Source organism: Gobius niger (genome assembly GCF_951799975.1).
Source record: "Gobius niger genome assembly, chromosome: 12".
Taxonomy (NCBI): Eukaryota; Metazoa; Chordata; class Actinopteri; order Gobiiformes; family Gobiidae; genus Gobius; species Gobius niger.
Window position 1 is genome coordinate 9138672 of NC_136863.1, and position 24852 is coordinate 9163523.

At 40.3% G+C, this 24852-nt stretch overlaps 1 protein-coding gene across 1 annotated transcript in view; it reads right to left on the bottom strand.

Moving 5' to 3' along the window:
• Positions 1-8620: 8620 nt before the first annotated feature.
• The window catches only part of banp (BTG3 associated nuclear protein), a 34185-nt gene continuing 17953 nt past the window's right edge, over positions 8621-24852 (bottom strand). Inside the window, exons 12-13 of the mRNA XM_079567360.1 lie at positions 12506-12643; positions 8621-9361 (exon numbers count right to left, since the gene is read on the bottom strand). Of these exons, the coding sequence (XP_079423486.1) occupies positions 9248-9361; positions 12506-12643 (252 nt within the window). The 3' untranslated portion in view covers positions 8621-9247. The remainder of the gene's footprint in view (positions 9362-12505; positions 12644-24852) is intronic.

Here is a 24852-nt window from a genome sequence, read left to right on the forward strand (position 1 = left end):
AAAACTGTCATAAGTCCAAAGTTTATGAACCAAATGCCATTTGACATTTATTGAAGTGTTAAGATCGTAAAGTGCATTCACACAAAAGTGCTGTGTAACTGTTACTGGAAAACAAAGGAGTGACAGAATTGCCTCTTAACAGAAGTATTGCGATACTTGATGAAGTATCATTAACAAACAAAAAGTATACAATATTTTGTCCCAGCCCTAATGTAGCCATACAAGGCCAACAAAATGAGGAGCTTGAGCTGTCTGATCTTAGCTGCATCTCATGCCTTATACCTATAATACTCAAGCAGAGGTGATCAGTGCAAAGTCATCAAGTTTTCACATCTTTGCTCTAAACCTGCATGGTTATAGGATATTGATCTAATTTGAATTTAGCAACTTCACAGCAGAGCAGTTGAGTGGTCAGCACAACAAAAATGTTGTGGGTTTGATTTCCTTCCTGTATGGACTTAGCATGCTTTCTCCATGTGGGTGGGTTTCCTCTGGGTGCTCCTCATCAACCCAAAACATGCACACTGGACCAAAACCTCCAGAAGGTGCTTCCGACCAAAGCTAACTCAAGATCTGGAGATGGGTCCCTGGGGACTGCACTGTGGTTGGCTACTGCTCCTCACAGTTTGATGCAAGAGCAGAAATGCAGAGGACAACTTTCCTGCAAGGACAACATAAGTACACTTTAATCATAACTTATTTCAAAGCAGATCCTAAAAAGAGAGACCACACAGCGCGCCTTGCCCAGGGAAACCCAGTTGGCAAAACACACATAAACAAAGTGGACCCTATCTGCTGGTTTGGGCCGACAAGAGTGGGCAGTGCTCCCCTCCTCTGTCTTCTCCCCTGGAAACGCAAACTGTTTATTTTCTGTGCAGTTTGGTGCATACAGCTCTTTTTGACACTTGATTGAGGTGTTAATGTTGAATGTAAGCAGAGTCGGTGGGATGCTGTGTCAGACACCGGTCTCCCTAACTTTTATTTACCCTGACCTCAGTAAAAGAGGGCATATGATATGAATCTTGACAAATGTTTGACCAAAAAAAACATGGCGTAATAGTACTCATAAAGATGGGGAGGAAAGGACTCAATAAATTCCCTACATTTTGTTAAGTGGACGGAGGTGAGGAAGTTGCCATTGATACTCTGGTTTACGATGATGCACTGTAATATCCGCTGATGGTCTGCTTTTGATAAACAAATATTGACAGTACATTGAGTGATTGACCAACTGGTTAAAGGTTAAGTTAGGCATAGCTACTGTTTTATCTGTCATTAAATACATTATTTTATCTATGTTTTATTTATCTCTTTTGTTCTCAACAGATCCTGGCCCAGACTTTCATGGTGTCCTTAGGCAAAAGACACTTCACCAAACTTGACTACAACTATGATTGTAGTGAGTGAGTGAGTGAGTGGTTGATGATAGTGTGAGGGCATATTGTTAGCCTTCAGTTAGTCTATCTACCCCACGGCAGCAGAGGCAGAGAGAATATTGGGAGTAAATCCAACCATAAAAGAAAAAAAAATGTATTTGCTGTACTTTTGCCTCTCCAACACCTATCACTTCTTGGGCCAATTATCAAATCACACTCAGATGTATGGCTGGGCAATGAATTTTAATCAAAATCGCTATCTCTTCTTTTTGTCAATCTCAATAATCATCAAGGGATTTTAAAATCATAATTCCAGCATTTCTTTGGCAGAAAGAGCACCTAGTTTTGCAGTTCGTATGAGACAATGGGAGATTTTTGCGCGCCAAATGATACTGGAGGGAAGCATTTGTTTGTGTTTGAGCTGAAGTTTGTTTTAAATGTCTGTCTAAGTTCATGAGCCAGCTACATTTATTAATTCTTAATAAGAAAGAATAAAATTGAGGTTGATCAATACAATTTTTTTTTTTTTTTGCCATGTTGTTCAACCATACTCACATTCAATTTCTTCTTCCTTAGACTAACTACTAACCTTCTTCATCACATCTCCACCACTGCAGCAGACCCAACAGCCTCCTCATCCAATGAATCTTCCTCCATTCACAACTACCTACCATTGTCTACTCGATACAAACAAATCCCTGCCTTCATCACGTTGCTGACATCTCTACCTACCATGGTCTGAGCTCGACAATGATCCATTCAATAGGCTTTCACTTTACATTTGTTGAAATGTTAGTGATTTCAAAAGAGAGCAGACCAAGCATTGCAAAAATACACAATGAAACATTCCCACTCCTCACGTGAGACTTGTTAGGCGAATATGCAGTTGTTTTCCCGTGGCAGCGCTGCTGGCCCCAGTTTTTAAATCCATAATGTCCCAGAAAACAAAGGAGCATTCTGCAGCGGAACAATGTACAACAAGAGTGAAAAATAAATTACACTTTGTGCTTCCAACATCCGGCAAGGACTTCAGCAATATGCTCAACGCAAAGACAGAAAACAAGAAGAGGTGCCGGGTTAAAAGTAGTGGCCAGCTCATACGATGTTTTGCTTCAAATTAGTGTACTTTTGATAAAATCAGGAAGGCAAATAAAATAATATTATTAAGTATATTAAATTGGATAATACCACATGATAGTATTACTTTTGATCCATTTTCTGTGACGGAGGTGACAGTGCCATCATGAGTAATGTAACTTTTCTCTTTGTGCATGTCTGCTGGACTCATCATCTCTGTTCAAGAAACAAATAGCACCATTGTACAAACAATAGCACAGAAACATCTTTGCTAAAAGTTAGCCTAGAGTCAAGAATTCATTGATAAGAAAGGACAAAAACTAGAGAACCTCTCCCATTCATCACAAAGTAAAAACAGCATAAAACGCTCAAAGGTCTATCATCTCATAGCCTGGCCTTAGCCATCTGTAAACTTCGGTCAATTGTACTTTCCATAAATCTAAGTCTGGGCTTGATCTCAGTGGCCGCGTTACATCAGTTGAATTTCAATCTACCATTCAGCGAGTGGGGGAGGCGGGTGTTGTAGGTGACGTCAAGCATTTGCAACGCGTTGCTGGTTGTAGTTTGGCAATGGCGGCGGATATGAAAGTAATGGAAGCTCTTCAATCCGTTCAGGCTCGGCTCCCAAATATCCAGAAATTAAAACTGAAGCCTTGGAATGCGCAAGAGTTATGATAGCTGCTTCACTCATGCGGGCGCATTACATACGTCACGACCAAATGCTAGCGAAGATCAGATCCAATCGTTCCAAAGGAGTTCACCCCTCCCACCTGATAACGGAGCTCAATTGTGAAGGTCCAGACCCTTGTACGAAACGCAATGAGTGCGAGGGTCTGGTAAAACCAGGCTAATCATCTCAAGGCTGTTTGGTCAAAATCAAACCTTTTGACCTGTAGCAATGGGAAAATTTAAATGAGGATGCAGCTACCTTCAGTCAATTCCCACTTGGTTCCCAGCTTTCAATTGGAAAAATCTGATGTAAAAACTTAGGCCCCACTCATTACGCTGACACAGAAGACTTGACAAATCATAACAGGACTCTCCCTGGAATTCTGAGCCCTGTGCATTGACCTAAATGTGATTAACTTTCCAACCAGTAGTCACCCAATTAGCATTTGCCATTAATTAAATGAGAGATTACTCATGAAAGACACAGAGCTTATTTCATAAATCCATCTTGTGAGACGTCCCGGCGTGGTTCGATGTTTGTGGTTTGCAAGTCTTGTAAAGTGGGCATGAGAGATTTGTTGCATCCCGCCCTTCTGTAATATCAACAGAATTGCTTCATCATGGGAGATAGTGTCCTAGTTCACGAGAATAGAACAGAAATTAAAGGGATTTTCCCAAACCCCTCTTATTATATTATATAGGCCATAAAGTTATTTGGGTGTTTTTTGGAGGTGTTTATGCCTTTAATTGTAGTTTATGTGGCTTTGCTGTATGCCACAGAATTAGGAAAATTAGCCTTTAAAAAGTATTTCAGCTTTTAGGGAGTGTGGTTCTTTTATGAAGTTGAGAAAGGGAGTCAGCACAGGCCTAGTTTGGACACCTCTAATCTATGCATATACTGTATGTTTTGGATTTGACTTAATCGTTTAGAAACAAAAGATACAGTGGGGACTGGGAGCCATGTTATGTTGTGGGAAAGTAGTGCAAATAATAGAGACTAAACATATCTTAATCTTCGAATTAAGTAAAATTCTGTCTTCTAGAGTTAAGAACAATTTAACTGGATTTCCTTTTTTTAACAGATGCCAACTTTTCACCCTCTATCCTGACTGAGTGCATCTTCATGGCAATTTTTTTTATGATGAAATAAAATCTAAGTCCAGTATGGACATCCAATATACAGTATATTCAACCTGCAAAGGGGCACAGTGGAGATCTTTGAGTGACTGCATATAAGAATTAGCATAGCTACAATTAATGCAAAAATATGTTAGTTTAACTTTCGGGTAACCTTAAAGGCACGCTACGTAACATTTTGGACTTTTACTGTTGCCATCAGTACAAAACATGGTACGAAGAAAATGCTAATACTGCAGTGGATAATCAAAGAATGGATTAGGATGAAATCTCATATTCTGCTGACTTTACTTGACATGTCCATGGAGACGAACTGGAGACGTACCGACTCCCGGTAAAGTCACAGTCTTGGGAGAGGTGAGTTGCTCACAGCAAAAGCACATGTTTGTCCATTTATGAGGTATTTTTAAATGATGAAAACATCTGTCATCAAAAAAATGCTTGTATTTCAATTTTATCTATAAGGGAAATTTTTACGTGGTGTGGCTTTAACTTGGAAATGTGCAGCTGACAATTTTGCTGCAATAAATGGAATCATCAATAAATTAGAAACCATTCCCTCAGATCAGATGTTTTCCATGGCATGCATTGCTCTCTTTATGTGACAGTCATAAATGCACCTGCGAGATCTGACGAGGCTAGCAGAAGTGTCTGGCTAATGTTCACAACTTCGCACTTGAACTCACATGCCCTCCCCATGTGCAAACTTTTGACAAAACTGTCAGAACTTATCGACCACGACGCTGTCCATTCACCATTCACCTCATCACGACATCCTTATCCGGTGCGTAAAGGTATTTGAACACCAAAAAAAATGACCATGCTTTGCTACTTACCAAACAGACTAAAAGTTGGTTTGCTCTGTCCACGTGTGGTCTCCGCGCGCGAACTCGTTGTTTATGCTTTTTTTTTTTTTTTTTGGGCGAAAAGTTGTTGACCAGGAAGTGTTTTGGTAGTCGTTGGATAATTTTTGCCCTCCTCTCCTCCTCCTGCCTCACTTGCATCTGGTGCGCAAAGTTGACCGAGCTGCAGAGAGAGGACCTCCCATCCCCGGTGCAGCGAGCGCAGTTGTTTAACCCCCGGCTCCGCGCAATTTTTTCGGGGCTCCTACTTCCCACGCATGAGACCGGGGAGTTGAGCGTTACTTCAGAATGAAATGTTATCCCCGTAAATCACTGCGTAAAATCACATCAACGAGCAGGCACAATGGCCATATGGAAACTGTCCCACTCCCAGGCACGGCTTGAATGCTCTGCTGTGATGACCCAGAAAAAAAGAGCGCGTTCTCCATATCATCCATAGAGATTTTTCCGCAATAAAACGTTCGCCAAATGGCTGATGTTATAAAGTACTTCTGAGACAGTCAAAAGTGGTTGTGTCATGTGGAGCAGTGGTTCCCAAAAAAGTCATAATATTTAGAAATGACTACATGTGCAGAAAACACAACCAAATCGGTTTACTTTGTTAGTATATGAGGATTTTTGTGTGTTATTTGCCCTCAAAATATGATAAATGCATACTTTATAAACTCTTAATTACATTATTAGTGTGATCAAACTAGTGTATTTGCACATATGCTATAAAGACCTGATTTTTAAAGGCAATGCATACATTTTTCTCATCACTTAGCCGACTATTGCCATTTCTTCTCATTTTTCCCTCTCTTATGCTTGAAAGCTATTACAAAAAAATGCACCATTATTTGCAGAGGAGTATCGGGTGCATATTGAGGGCCGGAATTTTGGTCACCCTTAGGCTATGTAGGTTTTGCCGTATCGAATTTTGAGTGCAATTCAAATGGTCTGGATAGCCATCTATTTTTACTTTGGTTTCCAAGACAGTTTGAAGAGTGATGTTCATAATTGTTGTAAAGCCACAGCCAGGAAGCATATCACCATTCAAGGACACTTGGTGGAGAATGTGTTTTTTGTGTTTTGTTAGTATTTGAGCGTTAAAAGAATAGGCCACCATTTTTTCACACTGAGATATGTTCTTACCTGAGCTTAGACGAGTTGATACGTACCTGTCTGGTCTTTGTGTGTGCCTGTGGAAGAGCGTGGTAGCTTCCAACTTCACCCCCGTTTGGAGCCACAGGAATACACTGGGAGAGGCCAAATGCTAACATCTTAGCATTTTGCATTACTGAGGGCATGCCCAAAGACCAGACAGGTATGTATCAACTCGTCTAAGCTCAGGTAAGAGCATATCTCAGTAAAACAGTGGCCTATTCCTTTAACCTGAAGACGTTGGTGGAGGGCCACCATTTTGTCTGTGTGAAAGTGTTTTTATGTATTGCTACAGTAGCTGTGTTTGATTACATCATTTGTCCCTTCATTTACATCTACACTATGGAATTCAGCTCAGTGGACTAACTTCAAGGCCGTATTAAAGGCTTAGGTTTACATTTCTAAAAGTCACACACTGTTCAAAGCGCTGTTCCCAAATGTTTGGGTGTGGAATAAAGTGAGTCACTGGGAGAAAAATGTCAAATTTATTTCAAGCAAAGGGATTAGATTTTTTGACCGGCACGAATGTAGTGATTAAAACAAAAGGTAACTGGAATAGTAGCTTGGGAGACTTTGCCCTAAAGGTTGCTGGATTGATCCCTTGTTCATAAATGGCTCCATAGCCCAATTAAAAAAGACAAAACGAATACCATACACTGAAACTCTTTCTTGGGTCTACAAAATGAGCGCAAGATGATTTATTAAAAGTGAAAGCTCTAAAAAGGGAGTTGGACTTGCTAAGAACCACTATCTAGCAAAGAAAAATTAGCTAAGAATAAATGTTTACTGCAAAGTGCAATTCAAAAGAGCACCTGCATCTTTTTTTATACATGGACTTTTACAAAGCTGGCTGCAAAACAGTGGCTACAAATTAATGAGCAAGATTTGGCCAACTAACAAAAACATGACTTAAACCTCAAAACAGAGCTTTTTAAAGTTCTTGGCAGCACTTTTTCATTTTATGAAGTGTGTAATGTAAAGCTATGATGCCAACTTTAGTCCAAAAATAAACTTCTAAATAAAGAGCTCTGCAAACACTATACATTCCTGTGCATTTAAAGTTTTCCAACTGTGCCAAGTATAGTCTGTACTTTGTTTTTGACAACAGTGGCACACTTGCGCCGTGGTAGACCCTGTAAATCAGCTACCGACAAAATGATTTACGACTTGGAAGATATTTGGTATTAGTGTTTTCGCTCCAACAAATAACTCAAGTAAAAGTTTTAAAAGCTGAACTCCAATCTCAAGGTGGTTGTGCCAAGATTGCGTTTTTCTTGCCAAAAAAAAAAAAAAGGTAGGCTACTTTAATGCAGCAGATGCCAGAGGATCTACTGTCATTTCACAATAACAAAGTTGCTGAAAGAGCAGTCAGAGAACTCCACTGTCTGCTCCTTGTCCGTCACTCCACGTCCGTGCGCCTTCCAAACAATCTCATCTCCCCATCCATCATTCATTGGCGTTTTCAGCGGGCCATCTTTTAGAGAGAGGGCCCGTTGTTATGGCGACCACTCAACTCCTGGATTCGGCCCAATCTTGTAAAAGTAGAAAGCAAAAAAGGATGAGAATAGCGCGTCTTCTTTTCCTTTCCAAAAGTTTAATGGAAGGGGTCGCCGGGGGATGGGGGAGACGTGCGAGCCAACATTTTAAACCCCGCTGCCTCACCAGTTTTAACAAGGGGATTATTATCATTCTGAACCATAAAATGTAAAGTAACATTGTGTACAAGTTGAGCATGCGAAAATCCAGTACACAGCATGGATAAAACAGGGGGATTAAGAAGGTCGGAGACGGCGTCAGACTTAAAGGAAACAAAAGGAAGCAGCCAAGACTGTGGATGTTGTTTTATCAAGTTCATTGTGTCGTCTGGTTCGTTCGCCTCTCCAAAATACACCATTACATCACAAAAGGCATGGGAAATTTCTCCCAGCAGACTCAAAAGGCTTATAAAGTTATACTTATCTCTTATTTATGACTCTGGGGTCATTAGCACATTTGCAAACACACTTGAGACTTTGGTAGATCTCGGGAACTTCTTGTTTGCAAGATTGGTCTTTGAGGCCAGACAGACAATACATTTATGTTCAAATAATTAACATGAGCAAAAACTTCCAAAACATTATGTCACATTATGACATTATGTTTAAATAAGGATACCTTAAGCAGCATGTTTTTTTTAATGGTTCAACAAGTATTCTGATTGTTTAAGGACATTATCAATGATAACCAAAGATGCAGCAGTGTTTGGAAAGTAACAAAAAGCCCAATTTTGCCTCAAAAAATGACTTGGCAATCATATGATGCTGGCAATAAATAAAGCTTTCACAATTTAAGCTTGAAAGTGATCACATAGCAACTGTTGGTTGTATTTCACTGTAAAGACAAAAGGGAAATATGTAACTATATGGCAGTCACACTCATGTTTTATTAACATGAATCGTTTGTATGAACAGAACTGCGGTAAAACAAATGGCTTCCACAAAAACAGACTGTATCAAAGTTTAAGAACACCGTCATTTCAGCATTTTGCATAATAAAACAGGCAGCTTTAGAAAACAAATCAAGAAGGGGAAAAATACGAGAAGAAAACCAAACTAAGAGTAAACCTGCTAAATCTACTTTCCAAAACAGTCACTCCACCAGGACAAAGAGAATACAGAGTGTGCAAACTCTTGGAGGGCTTTCAGGGTTAGCCAAGGAGCCAAACTCACTTGTTTACTTCGACTCTGGGAAGTAGAGTGCTGTGATGAAGTGGTAGGGTGATGGCGCCTGGATGTACAAGTCCCACTGTGCGTTCTGTGTGGGCCTGATCCGCTCTGGTGAGGCCTACACCTGCGAGCTCGCGTTCTTTAGCATTGTCCTCTTTTCGAACACACTGAATAACAAATCCCACGCTCCTTAGTTCATTGTCTGTCTGCCATTTTTAAACAGTGGTAGCTTTTCAAACTTCGTCATTTAGACCTCGATGTGTCCGTTGCAACGCTTTCAGGTTGCCACTGAAGTAACAATTTCCATTTTCACCTCTCCGTTCTCCGCTTGGATTGCTCCTTGTATTGCTTCTTTTACCTCCATGTCCGCGTGCAGGGCTAGTTCCGCGGCCTGGAAGAGATAAAAAAACAAATAAATGGTATTAAAGGAAGGGAATTATGCTTTTAAGCAGTGCTACGGAGCTACGAGGGATGACTTTGGGGAGAATTGGAGGAGCATTGTATGAACTGGCGCTTTTTGGAGCTTCATGGTATGTTATAAAGTTGTTCATTTACCAAAACATGCATGACTGGCTCCAGTATGTTTTTAATGACCGAACAACATTACAACATGCTAAGACGCTCCAAAAAGTAGCTTTTGCGTCATACACTGCCCTTTAAAGGCAAGAATGTCCTGGTTACGATCATATTGACATGTGGGGGTTGAAGCTCTGACAGCAGGAGCAGCAGAATGACAGGAGGGATGAGGGGAGAACAAAGGCGAGCGGGTTCTCGAAATGTAGAAACGTGACAGACGAGAGAATCTTAAAAAGAGAGGTGTCTTAACGCTTTGACAATGTCTGACGGGGGTAAGGTGTTGCGCGTCTAAAAGGGCCCACAAAAGACGGGGCTCACACGTCAGTCCTGGATGATGACCATAGAGGATGACTCACTCCTTCCTCAATCAAAAACACCTGCAGCGTTTAATCCCAGCCTGCTGTCACTACACCAGGGCATTGACTGCTCAACAGCTGCGCTACTCCAGCCCTCGCAATGTCGAAATCGGCTTAAAAAGTTTGAATAACTCCATCGATCAGAATAAGCAGCATGTTGCACTGTCAAAAATACAGGCATTGAAACCCAAGCAGGCCAAGTATTTATATCAAGATATGTGGCTATTCTAATCATCACACACATTTCAGCGTAATGTTAGCTATGAAAATGACAGATGAATGCGGAGATAAATAAATAGTACAGCCGGAGTAATTTGTCAAAAATGTGGAAGTGGAACCACCTGTTTGGAATATGCCCTGTTCTTGTATTTCACAAGAATGAACAGATTGGATGATAACAGAAGCAATAAGTTAAACAGAAGAGACTAGGGCTGTACAATACAGTATTGCCAAATTGTTGTTATCAGAATATTGGGTGACGAATAGGGCTGGGTACAGTTAAACGACACCAGTGTTGACTGATGCCTGTTTGGACCTGGGACTTCATTCAAGTAAGTCACTTGGTTGTTTCAGCTAAAATAGGCCAAAGATTTAAAAATATATATATGTATTTTGGGGTAAATAAACATTATTGTTCTGTTTTACGGTTCTGTATGACAAATATTTTAGTAGGTATCGTATCAAAAAAAGTTAAAGTGCCCGTATCCATTTTTCTTTCTTTCATGATACCCAGCCCTAGTGACAAAATATTAGAAAAAGCCAATGAAGCTGATGGTCAGGTCAGCCTTAAGCAAAGCTGCCATAGGAGGAACGGTACACCTAGCTCTAGTTCTTCTTACTGCATAATTTGTCTTATTATTATGATAAAAAATGTATTTTATCTGAAGTCTGTTCATCGCTATTCACATGGTGTCCCCTGTCCCAGAGCCACCTTAACCAATGGGCTAGCAGGGGCTGGAGCCCAGGGGCCTACCATAGTCAAGGGCCTGTCAATCACTTCACTTTGCGGCATGACTAAGCGTATGCGATGATAGTGCTGCGCTCCTATGTGTGTACCTGGAGAAGGCCCACCCCACCTGGTCCAGAGGGACACATGCAGGGGTAGCAGGGTTAGGGTTTTTGTGGAATTTAGGGTTACGGTTATAGGTTAGCGTTAGGGTTTGCGCTGAGGGGGGGCGGGGGCCTACAATTCTGTTTAAGCCCCGGGGCCTATGGGTTGTCAGCCCCATCCACAGAGGAACCGCGCCTACAGGGATTCAACAAGAACTGACGCTCTAACAAGAACTGGTCGTTCCTCTGCGTTCTTGGCCCGTCTGCCGAGGGACTCCCATCGGCCCTCCTTCTGTGGTTCCCCCATAGGTTTCTTTTTTCTCTCACTGGGTTTTTGAGTTTTTCCTTGCTGTGTAGGAGAGTCTAAGGTCACGGGACACAATTCTGGCAGTGTCAAATCATGCATCTTTTATTCTTCACTGTTGACATGCATTTGCCTTGCTGTGATATCGTCTGCAAACCCTCTATATCCAAATAGTAATTAACCAATCTGTTATTCATCATACTATATCCAGAAAAACATTTCCCTAGAGTGACACATCTACTACTCATACAAAAAAAAATACACCAATTTTTCGATGACCAACTGGATCCAGTCCTCATTATGACTCATGTTTAACGCATCATACCTCAGCGTTGTTGATTTCTGCTATGGTCTGTCAACAATCAAACATTGGAACAAATTTCAAATAAATCACTTAGGTAAACAAATAGTTGGAGTGATTTCTGCACTAAGCAACATGCAGAACACATTGGGAATTACAGTGCATGAGCTAGAGGGCTACACATATACAAAAAAAAAGTATTTTGGATCTAGATCTGTCAGTTTTATTGGTATCCACACTTTCACATTGTACATTCCACTTCGACAACTAAAGACAACAAAGCGTCAATGAAGATTAATAAAAGAGCACAAGACAGAGCATGGCTGGTCAGCACATTTCCTCACATCATATCTCACAAAGGTAAATATGTTCAATCACACCAATATGTTTCAAGGAAGATCCATATCAGACTGGACTGTTACTTCACACAACCATGAATCATTTTAAGGCCTTTTCTGCTTTCACTCACCACAAAGCACATGAGGATAGACTTTAGCAGCGAGAGCAAATGTGATATTATTCAGCATTTGAGTGAAGGCAAAACCAGACACAATAATGGAAAGAAGACGTTGTTTTCTATTTTGGAATTTAAGTGACCACTTCAAAAGCCACATGCTGCATGGCATTCTCGAACCACATGTGGCCAATGTTCAGCCAGATCAATCATCAGAGGATTTGAGGCAAATCTTACTAATTACCCCACTCTACCCCTCCCCTCCACAGTGAGTTATCTTTAATTATTGTTTGTCAAAAATCCATCGTAACAACCAAAAAATATTTCATTTGATCATACATGTGATACTAGTTAGGAGAACTGGAACTAAATGTTATTACAAATAACTGACTTCAAAATGCATACTGTTTTGTGTCGGTAACCAAAAACCAAAAATTAAAGGTTTTTTAGATGAGACAGTTTGACATGGACATGGGAGATTGTGTGTTTCTTACCTGCACAGCAGCATGCTCTGCCACCGGAGCGAGCTGGACATACTGCACTTGAATGTCTGGAGGAAGTGTAGCTCCCTCGACTGCAGTAGCACTTCCATCAGCTGAGGCCACCGCTATGAGCTGAGCTCCCCGCAGGACCTGCAGACAGTGTGAGGAGGGTCATGTAAACTCACAGTGACCTGAGGTGATTTCTGAACAGTCACTTCTTCACAGAAATAATCAGCACTGACTTTACTCAGCTGTGCTTCAAAAGGTTGCTGCCAGCACTTTAATGATTTACAGAACACAGAGCTGGAAATGAGATCCAAACAACAGAAAGGCTCATTTGTGTCCTATCTAATGTGTTTATGTTCATGTATTGATTACAGCATCAGGGCATATACGCAGTGTCAGAAACAGCCGAGTGTTGACTTGAAGCTATGGGACCACATCTGAGGCATGTAAATAAAGCTGGGATTGTGTTGTTCCCGATGATTCTCACCCGGCCCCCATTTATACATCAAGGAAAGAAACTGACTCATTCTCTTGAATTATAATGTAACTTTGTTTTCTTAGACTCATTTGGGACAGTATTCCCAGTGCACTAAAAGAAACAAAAGCAAGAACTATTTGGATGAAAGAAGAGACTCTGAAGACAATCATAATCTCCCCCGGTCCAGAGTGACTCAGGCGACACAAGAGTAAAGAGTTTTAATGCAGTAATTACAGAGGCTGAGTGCAGCTGTAGAGCTGTTGATGTTCCTATAGTTAGTGGAGGCTATTCCTATAGATAGGCCGTTAACCACAGGCACACAGGGCATCCACTTGTGCAGAGACACAGGCAAATGCTCTGGGATTAGCACATTGCTGTTGTGCTTTTGAATAGCATAACTCTTGTGTGACAACAGACACCCACATTAACATGCAATTATGTTGTCATCGCAGTCAGAGAGCAAAACAAATGGTAGGAAGTATTCACTTAGCCTGGTGTCTCTGCGCAATCATTTCCATCAGAGGTCAGAGACCACACGGGAGAGAGCTCTTCACTGTGGCACATAGCTTTCTATAACCATATTCTTCAAATCATTTATTCTTAGTTCAAATTGAATGGTATACGCCAAGAAAAGAGTCAACACTTTCACACGATCGAGGCAATATAAATAGATGCAGTTTTCCAATTTGTATGATTTTGTTTTAGTGAAAATAATTATATCCAACTGATGTCAGTGGAAACTAAAAACAAGTCATTGATACCGCAATGCTCAAAATCAATCTTAATGTCGCAACATGTAGATAGAAGTAAAATTTATCAATAGCTTAAGTCTTAAAGTCTGAAAGTTTAACGTTTAACAAATTGAATAGACAGCGTATAAATGACCGCCTGGGTCCGCAATTTGACACAATTAATATTAAATAATAATATTTTCCTGAAGTCCCTCCCTTGGATAATCTCAGCAACTACTCAGCAGCCCCGATGCCGACACTTTGACCAATGACACGAGCTTTCCTGTGCACAGGAGGTAAAAGGGAGGGAGTTTACTTTCGAAATCTTTTTCTACCTCGGACTAAGGATTGGCTTTCAAGTCCAATCAGGAGACAAGGAGGGCGGGACTTGATTCTTTTGAAATCTTACAGACTATCACTTAAAGAGGGAATAATTCTGCAACCTCAAAGACTTTTTCACAGAGACGATGAAACACCAATCTCTCCTCTAGTTTTTCCTGTCTGCATTTTCTCTTTACCCTTGTTCTTTCCTACTATTTAGGTTTTTTCCCCCCACTTTCAGCTCACGTTAGCGGCGGGACCAGCTGGGACATGCACAAACGATCAAAATTTACAGAGAGAATATGCAAGGCTGCAGAAAAACCCCAACCACACAACCCCCAATTACAGATCATGTTTGTTGCCCCTAACCCCTCCATTCCGCTAGTCCACAAGTGCCTCCCAGCCGCTGTTATGGCCCAGGTTTTTGAAGTTTTGAAGTCAATGACAGCCCAGAGCATTCAATTTCCCCCAGTAACATACAAGCATTGCCTCGTCGTGTCATGTGACTTTGCCAGATCCACCGCTACATGCAACACCGTAATGTGCCGGCACCGCAACTGATGGAAGCGATTAGTGCGATGACTCATCCCATCAGACAACCACCGCGATGCTTTGGAGCGCAGATGCGAAATGAAGTTCAAGGCAGTAGACTGTTAAATCTGGGTCAAATGAATCATTGTCTCTCGCGATCCAGAACATTCCTGATAAATTGGCGCATCACCCGGGAGGTTTGGTGTAAACAATGAAGATGCGCACACAGTTGTTGTTGTGGGGGTAACAGCTGTTTGGAGATCTCAAAGCCGCAGCCGCCATCCTCGTAGACTTGTGGACCAACTGGTGCATCTTAACAGTTCAATCGCAAAGGCTTTTCAAGAGCGTCGTGACACTAGAGATCGTAAACACTTGTCCCACTCAATTTGAGATTGGATGCTTGAATTCTCAGCTGCGTGAACGAGCATACAGAGACCCACAAAGAGCATTTACTGGCTTGGAACATTGTGTGAGATTATAAGAAGGAACTCCTCCAGTCAACATCCTGTCCCACGACTCCGACCGGCATAACCAACCCTGCTCTGAGGAACTGCCAAGCCCCAGGCCCAACCTGTCAATATTGTTCTGAACACTAGATCCCTGGTAACTGCGCATCTTAATCACAAGATTGCTATGAGCTTTTGCGAAACTGGAGGACGGCGCACAATAATCAACCAGTGAAGATGGGTTGGCTGTCGAAAACATGATATCAACAAATCAATTAGGAGAATCTGGAAGTCATCTCATAACGTGTGGAGCCAATAAATATTCAGAAAAAGAGGAAAACGGAACCATCAACAGACAGCTCTCATCCATTGTGATTTTTCTCATAGGCATTGTGATTGTGATCAGTTGATTCATATTTTAAAAACGTTTATACTTTTATACATAATGAATCTCAATAAGTACAGATTACTATGCTGCTTCCAGAGCAGATTGAGACCATTTTTATTTCGATTGAGATTCAGTTGCAGCCCTGGTTTGCAAGCTCTCCCTGCATCGGAGTTTCTGTGAGTTTCTGTGAGATCTAATGAGGAATCCCCAGCTACTGACAAGCTTCCGCAAAGACTGACCATGAGGAAAAAAGAAAATATTCTTTGACAACAAAATGTGAAAATAATCATAATAGCCCAGTCTATAAACAGTGACATAATTGTTTGACTATTAATGAAACATGCTGAAAGGTTTGGTAGTTCAGAAAAAAACGAATCTAGTAATTCCTGTTAACAGGCACAATGAAAAGCATCAATCAGAAAAGATTCACAGCCAAACTGCAAAATGTGGCGTGGCTGAGGTCCCCAGACTCAGTGGAGGTCTTTATTAAGTTCAGCTGCGCCTTGGACGCTCACAGTCACCACATCAACTTCATGCACTTGTCTGTTTTAGCTTTGCTCGTTGCTGTGCTCCAACAATGACTTGACAGCTTGGTTGTTTGACAATTTTTTAAAGCACAGTGAGGTCTTGTATAAAAAGAATTTGAACCTGAAGAATAGGACAAGAGGTTATTTTTTATGCTTGTTGCTTATTGATAATGATTGAGAAATGCAATGGAAACTGATCGATCATGTCTTTATAAATTACCGTAGGTCCAGATTTGCTTTTCTCTGGGCTCTCAATGTCAGGCAAAGAAATCGTTTATCTGATGGTTCATGCATTGTGTTTTATTTTGGTTGCATGTCTCACCAATTGGCTTTGAATCAGTGTCTGCTGGTAATGCCCCCTGGAAATCAAACTCGGCTCACTAATTTTATTGCATAGACGAACCCTTAGTCATTAGCATTACCGTAAAGGCTATCCGTTTACACTTGTAAATACGTGATTACTATAATTTAATTTAGAGAAGCCAATGAGAAAAGCGTGTTTACATTTACTACGTCTGAGAAAAATGAGGACAAAACAGAAATAAAAACACAGACATTGGCGTGTCGTGAACTTTCTCCCATGCTCAGAGCTGTCAACACCATTAGCTTCTGCCAGGGCAGGACAGATGTCCAAGTCGAAACATAATCTCAGGGGTTAAGAGGGAGACTTCGGCTACAACCAAGCAATAAAAATGCCCGTAGACACAGAGGTTGGAGCGCATTAGAGCACACTGTGAAACATAGTAGCTACAAAGTGCTTCTTCGCAGTGATAATGTGCCTTTGCATTTTATTTCACCCCTGAGTCCCTTCTAATTCTAGCAACAGGACTGCAATAAAACAACAGCCAATAAGTGGAAATGCAAAACCAAACTGTGGCTATAAAGGTGTGGGGCCAAACTTTACTGGTTTGGTGAATAATAAAACATTTCTCAAAACATGTTTGTTATCAGCATGCAAATCTCGCTAGGCCACTGATGTTTGAGCGAGCACTTCCCATCCCCACCCACACTGTGACACTGTTTCTACACCAGAGTACCGGCACCTGCATCCAATCAAACCCTCCCCTCAGCCTTTTGCTCTTGAATTCCCACCAGCGGACTGGGAGTGGGGTTAAGAACTCAAAGAAGTTTTATGACAAAACCAGCTCGACTCTGATTCAGATCCAGAACCAGCAAATCCAAAAGGCGACTGATGGCAAAAATAACAGCCATAATTAAGATCGGGGGCCCTAGAAGAGAAAAAAAAAATCCATTCATGGGTTTTGTGTTTCCCAATCTGGGCCTGTATGAGTGATAGGCATTTTTACTACGTCTGTTCATCTAAAGATTTAGGATGATGGTTTTATCATGCTTCCAATTAATCTGTTTAATTCATTAGAGATCCAAGAGATGATATACACAGGTTGTAAATATAAGAACGCTCCCCATGACGCAAGTTTTATTGAGCATTAAGTCATTTTTAACTATAAGAGTAAAGGCTAAAAGATACCTAAAGCTAATGTATTTTCCTGACATTATTATCCAAAACAAATGAGCCACAACTTGAATTATAAATGTGTATTTGTAATGATTTTTCCATCCATTTAAATTTTTATTTTCTGCTGACAGGACCAACCACAAAACAACGAACTGCAAATCTATTTGATATTTAGTTTTGAAAAATGTTATGTGTGTTTGCAAGTCTATTGCAGCACCTGGTGTTTTTCCGTTGTTTGCCACGCTGTCAATTAGTCTTAATATAAGTGTTTACACCCGCCCTTCTCATGGCAATATTGCCCTGTAATGGGGACCCGTGGGGGTCCTTGGAACTATTTCAGATTGAAAAGTAAGGTGAACCTGAATCCTATTTGGACATTACTTTGGAAAGGAATTTACGGTAAAATGTATGGTCTTTCTTGAGAGCATTTTTGGTTTATTTTGAACACGCCTACTTTTAAGTGATGCCCCTCTGAATAAACTGCAACACTCTTGAGATAGGCGGTACGGCACGCTGGTTCAATGGGTCCACAATTGGTGGGTTGCAGGTGACATCACAGCGTTCTAAAGGCCTATACTATTATATAGAGGAAAAATGATTTTGTCTTTGAGGACATTTTTGGTCTTGTACAGGGAGATCATGGACCCAGTGACTGATATTAATGATCATTTTTGTAATCCTTACATTTTCTTTTTCATTTTTGACTTGTGAAAGTGTAATGCTGTTAATAGGAAAAACTGGCTCCTGCCCCCCGCTGGGTCCGGTGACATCATATTCTACCTGCAACCCAGCAATACAAAAAAGGTTGGGAATGAGTGCATTGGGCCCAAACCACTGGTGGTTCGGACTCAAGCACGTAAGTAGGAGGAGCTCAAGGTGGATTCTCGTGTTTTTAATTTCACAAATACAGCAAAAATTCACTTTGCAGGCACGGTTAAGGGGTTCTGAAAACAGGTCCAAACTAGGTTATAGAAATTAGATTAATTTCCCTTAAAATACTGAGATTTTGAACAGTTAAAAATGGTGTTGTTGTTTTTTTAACATTAATTGTGTATAAATTCATACTGTATACATGAATTCCCAAATTAAGATGCTTGTACTGTATATAAAAAAGCCTCTATGGTTCGAGTGCTATTTTTTTCCACATTGCAGAATTTATAGTCAAACGTAATAGAAAAAGTTGTAAAATTTGAGGCTGACCAACACATCCAAAATACAATTGTTTAATAGGAGTAAAGCTCTGAGGCATCATGTGGTAATCCCGCTTGGACCAGGTTGATGGATGATGTGCTGGACCAATGTGGAGTATGAGTCACTGCAAATATAGTCATCTGGCTCTTTGTACCAATCCAAAGACCTACTCAGTGGGACAAAAGAAAAAACTCTGGGAGGTACCCTCCTCTGCACTTCTGAATCACAAAACTTACATGATATTTTGTCATTTTAGGTTTCCCCCCTTCTGTCCACTAGCTTATATCATCATCATCCCACTCGGACACAAAACAGAGCTGTACTCCTTTGAAACATGATGCCCCACTGTAAATCTTTGACCGCTTATGTTCATCCCACTTACACTAAACATTGGCCATAAAACATCTTGCTTGTATCTTTTCATCTCCTCCTTGCCCCCGCCGCTCTCTCCCTCCGCTCACAAACTCTGAGGTGGTGGACAAGCAAACAACACCCACCGACATGTTTGCAATGTTAACAGCAACAATAAGGATTCAACCCTGGGTATTGTTCAACCATCTGCGACTAGTTACATGAAAATTATCGCAGAAAGGACTAGTTCTTCAACGAGGTGTAGGGTTGTCTAACCAGTGACCTAGTTCCCAGAAATCTCCATAAGAGGAGTCCAACAGATGTAACCATCCGGAGCGGAGAGGAGGACATGGCACAGGTTCAATGGGGGAAATGAGAGCTCCAAAATCCTTTGAGAACGCACGTCAAGAACCGTACAACACTTGTTTTTTTTTTCCTTTTGGCATGAACATCTCTGGTCTGGAGTAGTGTTTTGTTTCATTCATGCGTGTTTGCGTAATCCTGCATATTCAATTTCCTCTGAAGGCATGTTCCCCACTTGTTTATGTCATGAGGTGGTGCTCCTCCACTCCTTCAATGTTGCATACTCTGGTCATTTCAGCACTCAAACGGCCTCCATTGGACAGCACGTCTTTATGTCAGATGTAATAAAAAATGTTTAAACTGCTACACTCCCCTCTGTGTAAGCAATTCAGGCTTTTTGTAGATAGTAAAGAAACCGTGCTGTTGTATTGCTGTGATATTAGAAGTAATACCAAGATCAAGGTGTTCAAAGTGGTGAAAAGGCCAAAAACAATGCATTAAAGACTGATGTTTAATGTGTGGTCCCGATACCAGACACCGATACCACTTATGATACCAGTTCTGGCGATTCTTACTCCGTTTTGTGCCCAGGGGCTTATTCATCTGAAAAAACTAACCCAGCGACTAAAAAGTCCTCAGAAAATCCAAATTAAAGAGATACAGCATGTTGAGCGAAATCAAAATGCTGTAGGCTACTCGCTAACTTGCTGTAATAAATAATAAATCTACACAGAGCAGTAGTAAAGGCGAAAAGAGACCATTTAATTGCAGTAATAAGTAACCATCTCAATACTAGTGCAATAAAAATACAAAATAATATTGAATGAAAAATTTAAAAAAAATTATATAAAAATGGCATCTGTTCAATTCTGATATAACTTCTCTTTAAAAGTGTAGCCTACTTTACTCAAGGAAATGTAAATGAGTAAATTAACTAATTACTAACCAATCTGCTGTCAAAAAGTCAGTCTATAAACCGTCTATTCACTTCAAAAAGTATGTTGAAGAAAATGCCTTGTACTCGTATCGGTATTTGGCATCGGCAAGTATCAAAGTACTTGTAAAAGTCGTATCGGTGCATCCCTAAACCAAAATACTAACCAAATACTTAAAAAATGTAGAAATTACTGATCGAATGTGCTTTCTGTAATGTTGGAGTCCAGTATGATACAATACAACCACAGCAAAATCAAACAATTCAAATATGCTCATCATCAGGTAATAACTGCACTCTTAAAGATTTGTGTCTCAATTTCCACGGCCCAGAATCCTCCAGACTGTCTGCCCTCTTTCTCTCATTCTTCTCGTCATTCACTTCTTTCATCTTTTGATCATCCATTTGGTCTGCATCAACGCAGGCAGAGATCAGAGCACAGGGGCACCAGATAAGACGCCATGACAGACAGCGAGGGCAGTAAAAGATGAGTCTTTTTTCAGTTTCACGACTGGGAATTCCCTTTCTTCTACACTCGCAGGTTTTAACTAGTTAGAAAGTCAGAAGAGTCGGGAGTTGGGCATGAGTGAAATGAGTTGTGACAATACAAGTATAATAAAAGAAGGGGGGAAAAAGCCATGGTATTTCATAAATCTGAAGCAGTAGCGGCAACATTTCCAGACAACACTGCTCTCTCCAGAAGGCTTGGCACCTTTTACCATAATAAAGTCCTCATCCAATAACAATAAATGAAAGAGCTTAGCACATGTATCAAAGGTTTTAGCTGCATTGATCTGTCTGAGTGTTGACAATATAAAGATGAACAATTTCGGGCTAAAATGAGATTTTTCTAGCCAATATTAGATATTTACATATTAGAATGAAGTCCAGAACTAACAAAAGACTCACATGTGACTGTAGTAGGGACAGAAACTACAGGGTTTGCAGGCTTCACGAGCATCACAGGGTTTTTTCAACCGTTGCCAATTATGACTATTCAAATTGAGATTTGCAGCCCTTATGTGTATTAGCTTGCAATATAATTATTTACGTGGTAGGTCAAATGCATCATACTTGAACTATATTTGGATTAAATGTATATATGAAAATATAACTAGTACAACAAGTAACATTATAGCATTTTATTATATATTTTCCCTTCATCTATATTATGAAGGGAATAATATAGATGAAGGGCATAATGTGCATACCCTGCTATAGAGGGTTTGCACATTATGCCATACCCTATAGCAGTGGTTCTAAACTTGTGTGGCTTTAAGACCCACCTTCAACGTATCACGACAAGTCGCCACCCAAAAACAATATTAATTTAAACTTTTACTTACTGTATGCCATGTTTAGCAAAATGTGGTATTTATTTGCAGATATATGCAATTTCTCCATCTGTGAGATCAATAAAGTATCATCTCATATCGAGTTCGGAATTTATCCTAAATCTCTCTATCGAAAATCATTAAAAAAGATTGGCAATGTTCCTTGACCCACTGAAAATGGTGCCGTGACCCACTTTTGGGTCACGAGTCCCAACCCACCAGTTGAGAACCACTGCTCAATAGAGTGGCTAAATCTGTTTGGGTGGCAGTGTGGAGCTCAGTCTGCAATGTTGAAGGTTCTGCGTACACCTATACAAAGAACCAGCAAACTCCCACATGACCAAAGCACAGAACTGTCTGGCTGTGAAGTGCTAACCACTGTGCCACCCGTACGTTACTGTGACATGACTTCTTCGTGGAAGTGGTTTGACCAGAAAACTTCCACTCAGGAGGATAGTTTGTCCCTTTATACTTTTTGTGTAGGTCCTGTTGAAAGGCTTTCAAGATAAGCAAAATACAACAAAGCACACAGACAAAACTGTATATGTACATTTAGTACAATTTGTCCAGCCCTTCCGACCAGACCGGAGCCACATGTTTTGTCAATTTCGACTGACAGACGGAGCTTTAGCTCAGGGGAGCTTTATCATTGTTTAGTTTAAAAACCACAACATAATAGCACAGCAATGGATCCTCTGACAGATCTTACTTTGGGTAAAACAAGGTAAACCTCAGAAAATTGTACAGCTGTCAGCCTCATCAAACCTTTTAGAAACATGACATCACATCGGAACTGTGTACACGAGATCTGGCTAAAGAAGGAAGAGCAAAAGTAGCGTAAAGCTGTATGAAAAACAGAGACAAATTAATAATACTATGGAGAATACGTGGCACAAATCAAAAAGACAATAATATGCGCATTGGAGCTATAAAAATGTAAAACTTCCACTTGTTTATTGACTTAAGAAGCCAAATCTCATCTGTAAAAATGTAACGGTTAATAGGACCTGAGTGTTTAGATAGAACATGACGCCATAAATAAGGGTAAGCTGAGGTAAGGGTGAGACCAGGTTACAACAACGTGAACGACTGATAAAAGAATGATATCTGAAAGCCCAGAAAACCGGGAATCCCTTTTTAAATTGAGCAATTTGATAAATAAGCAAACACACATTATCTTTACTGATGATATACTCTTATCTCACATTCTCAACAAAGAGCGGTCCAACATCCACACCACAAATGACAAAGATGATGAATGTCGCTTTCATATGGTCATTATGATTTATCACACTACAATGATTTCTAATATCAAACTGTTCTCTTACAAACTCCTGTGCTATTTTTGGCTTTTCTCCATGGCCATTCTCTTCAGAAACCTACTCCTCCTACATGTGTGTGAAATGCATGACCAGCAATATGTAAAATAATCAAAGAATGTTGTTGGTATTGGAAGTATTATTCCATAGTGTTCATTTTAAATGGGGACTTTATTTATTTATGTATTTGTAGATAGTATTTTACTTATTGACACCGCTGATCATGATTGAAAAATAAACTTGGATTGCTTAGTAGTAAAACTGGAGATTTTTTCTTTTTTTGTGGCCCTACAACAGTCACATGATAAAAATGGTCTAAAATTAGCTCAACTTAACTATTATGCAGAGTAAGTGAATTGTATTACATTGAAACAACATTTATTTATTATTTATTCCTTTATTTAGTCCAGTCATTGTTTTTAGTTAACTTTGTTGGAGTTTTGAGGCAAGACAAGTAAGCCCCATATGACCTCATAACCCGCCTGGAGTCAGGACAACACAGCGTGAGACTACTAAAATCAACCCAGGCTGCAAATGGTTTAATTATATGCACACAAGTCACCAAGTAACTTCTCTGCTCACTTTGCTTTTATTTTATAACTTTAAAAAGGACTAGACGGAGTTTAAAAATGCAAAAAATATGTATTATCCACCCCCTACTTGCTCCAGCAATGTCCTAATGTGTAGAATGAGCCCAGACCTTTTCACCACAACTGCCTCTAAAATCCTGCACTGTCACTCAAAAAGGTGTTAATTCCGGTTTGAAGTCCCGTTATGCACGAGCTCAATATAGAAGCTGCAGTTACGCGTAAGACCTGAGGTGGCACTAGCGAGTATAAAAATGTCAACTTCCATCTAGTCCCTTTAATTATAATTATAAACTTAAGTTATTTCTTATGTTTTTTAAGTGTAACTTAATGTATTTTTGACAGATTCCTCATTTTCTATAAAGCCCCGCCCCCTCAGCAAATGTTAGCTATGTTCAGAAAGAAGTGAAGTTTAACACATGTCATAACGGGGGAGAAGTGCATGTTAATGATTTTTTTGGGTGCAATACCAGTGCAGATCGAGGCAAAATGGGTTGCAATGTACAGTGGAGGAACATTGAAAATATGCAACAAAGGGTACACTACAACTATTGAAACTAAAAGCATCAGTCACTCGTAACATAAAAAAAAAAACTCTGAAACTACCTTAAATGCAACCGGCACAATCATGTGGACAAGTCATACTCTTGCATAACTGGGTAAGTTCTCTTCTTATGTTAGTCCAGTATTGATGAAAATATGGTCAAGAATGGGCTCTACACACGCCCGGGCAGTGGCTGTGGAGAAGCGAGAGAGGCTGCAGTGGCTCTGTCTCCCCCACACAACGGATGCTCAGCAAGGGAGCATAAAATTCATGATTCTCCAGCTGCAATGTCCCATGTTCCATCAGTGCAGCAACAATAACAAATTCAATTGCGGCTTGAATATCAATGCTCTGCTAAGAACAACTAAACGCATCCTGTAGCACTTAAAAAGCAGTTTCTGGCACATTTACTTTTTGTGATGATGTCCAGCAATGACAGCTCACGAAACTCTTGGCAAATGACAAGACAGATGGTAAAGGCGTCTGACCTTGGCTTCAAAGTTAGCAGGTGCTGTTAATGCTTTAAATTTCCGGCTCTGAAATTAAAGCCCCATTATTTTCTGTAGTAGGAGACCCGGAGAATGTCAGGTAGCAATGGTTGCTATGAGGCATGATTGGACAATGACTGTTTTGAATTGCATTTTGAGGATTTTTTCATCTTAGGAGGAGCCCTGACACTTTTAACTTTGGGAATGACTGTTCTATACAAACACATTTGAAAGCAATTTAACTGAATAGCAAAATATGGCAAACCATCTAAATTTTCATACTTTCAGCACGCATAAATATGTAAATGTGGTCATCCACAACCCTGCTCCAACTGCTCCACCTGGTAACCTGTCAATAGTTAAATGAACGCTTGTTATCCAAATTTGTTTTGTGGGTGGATGT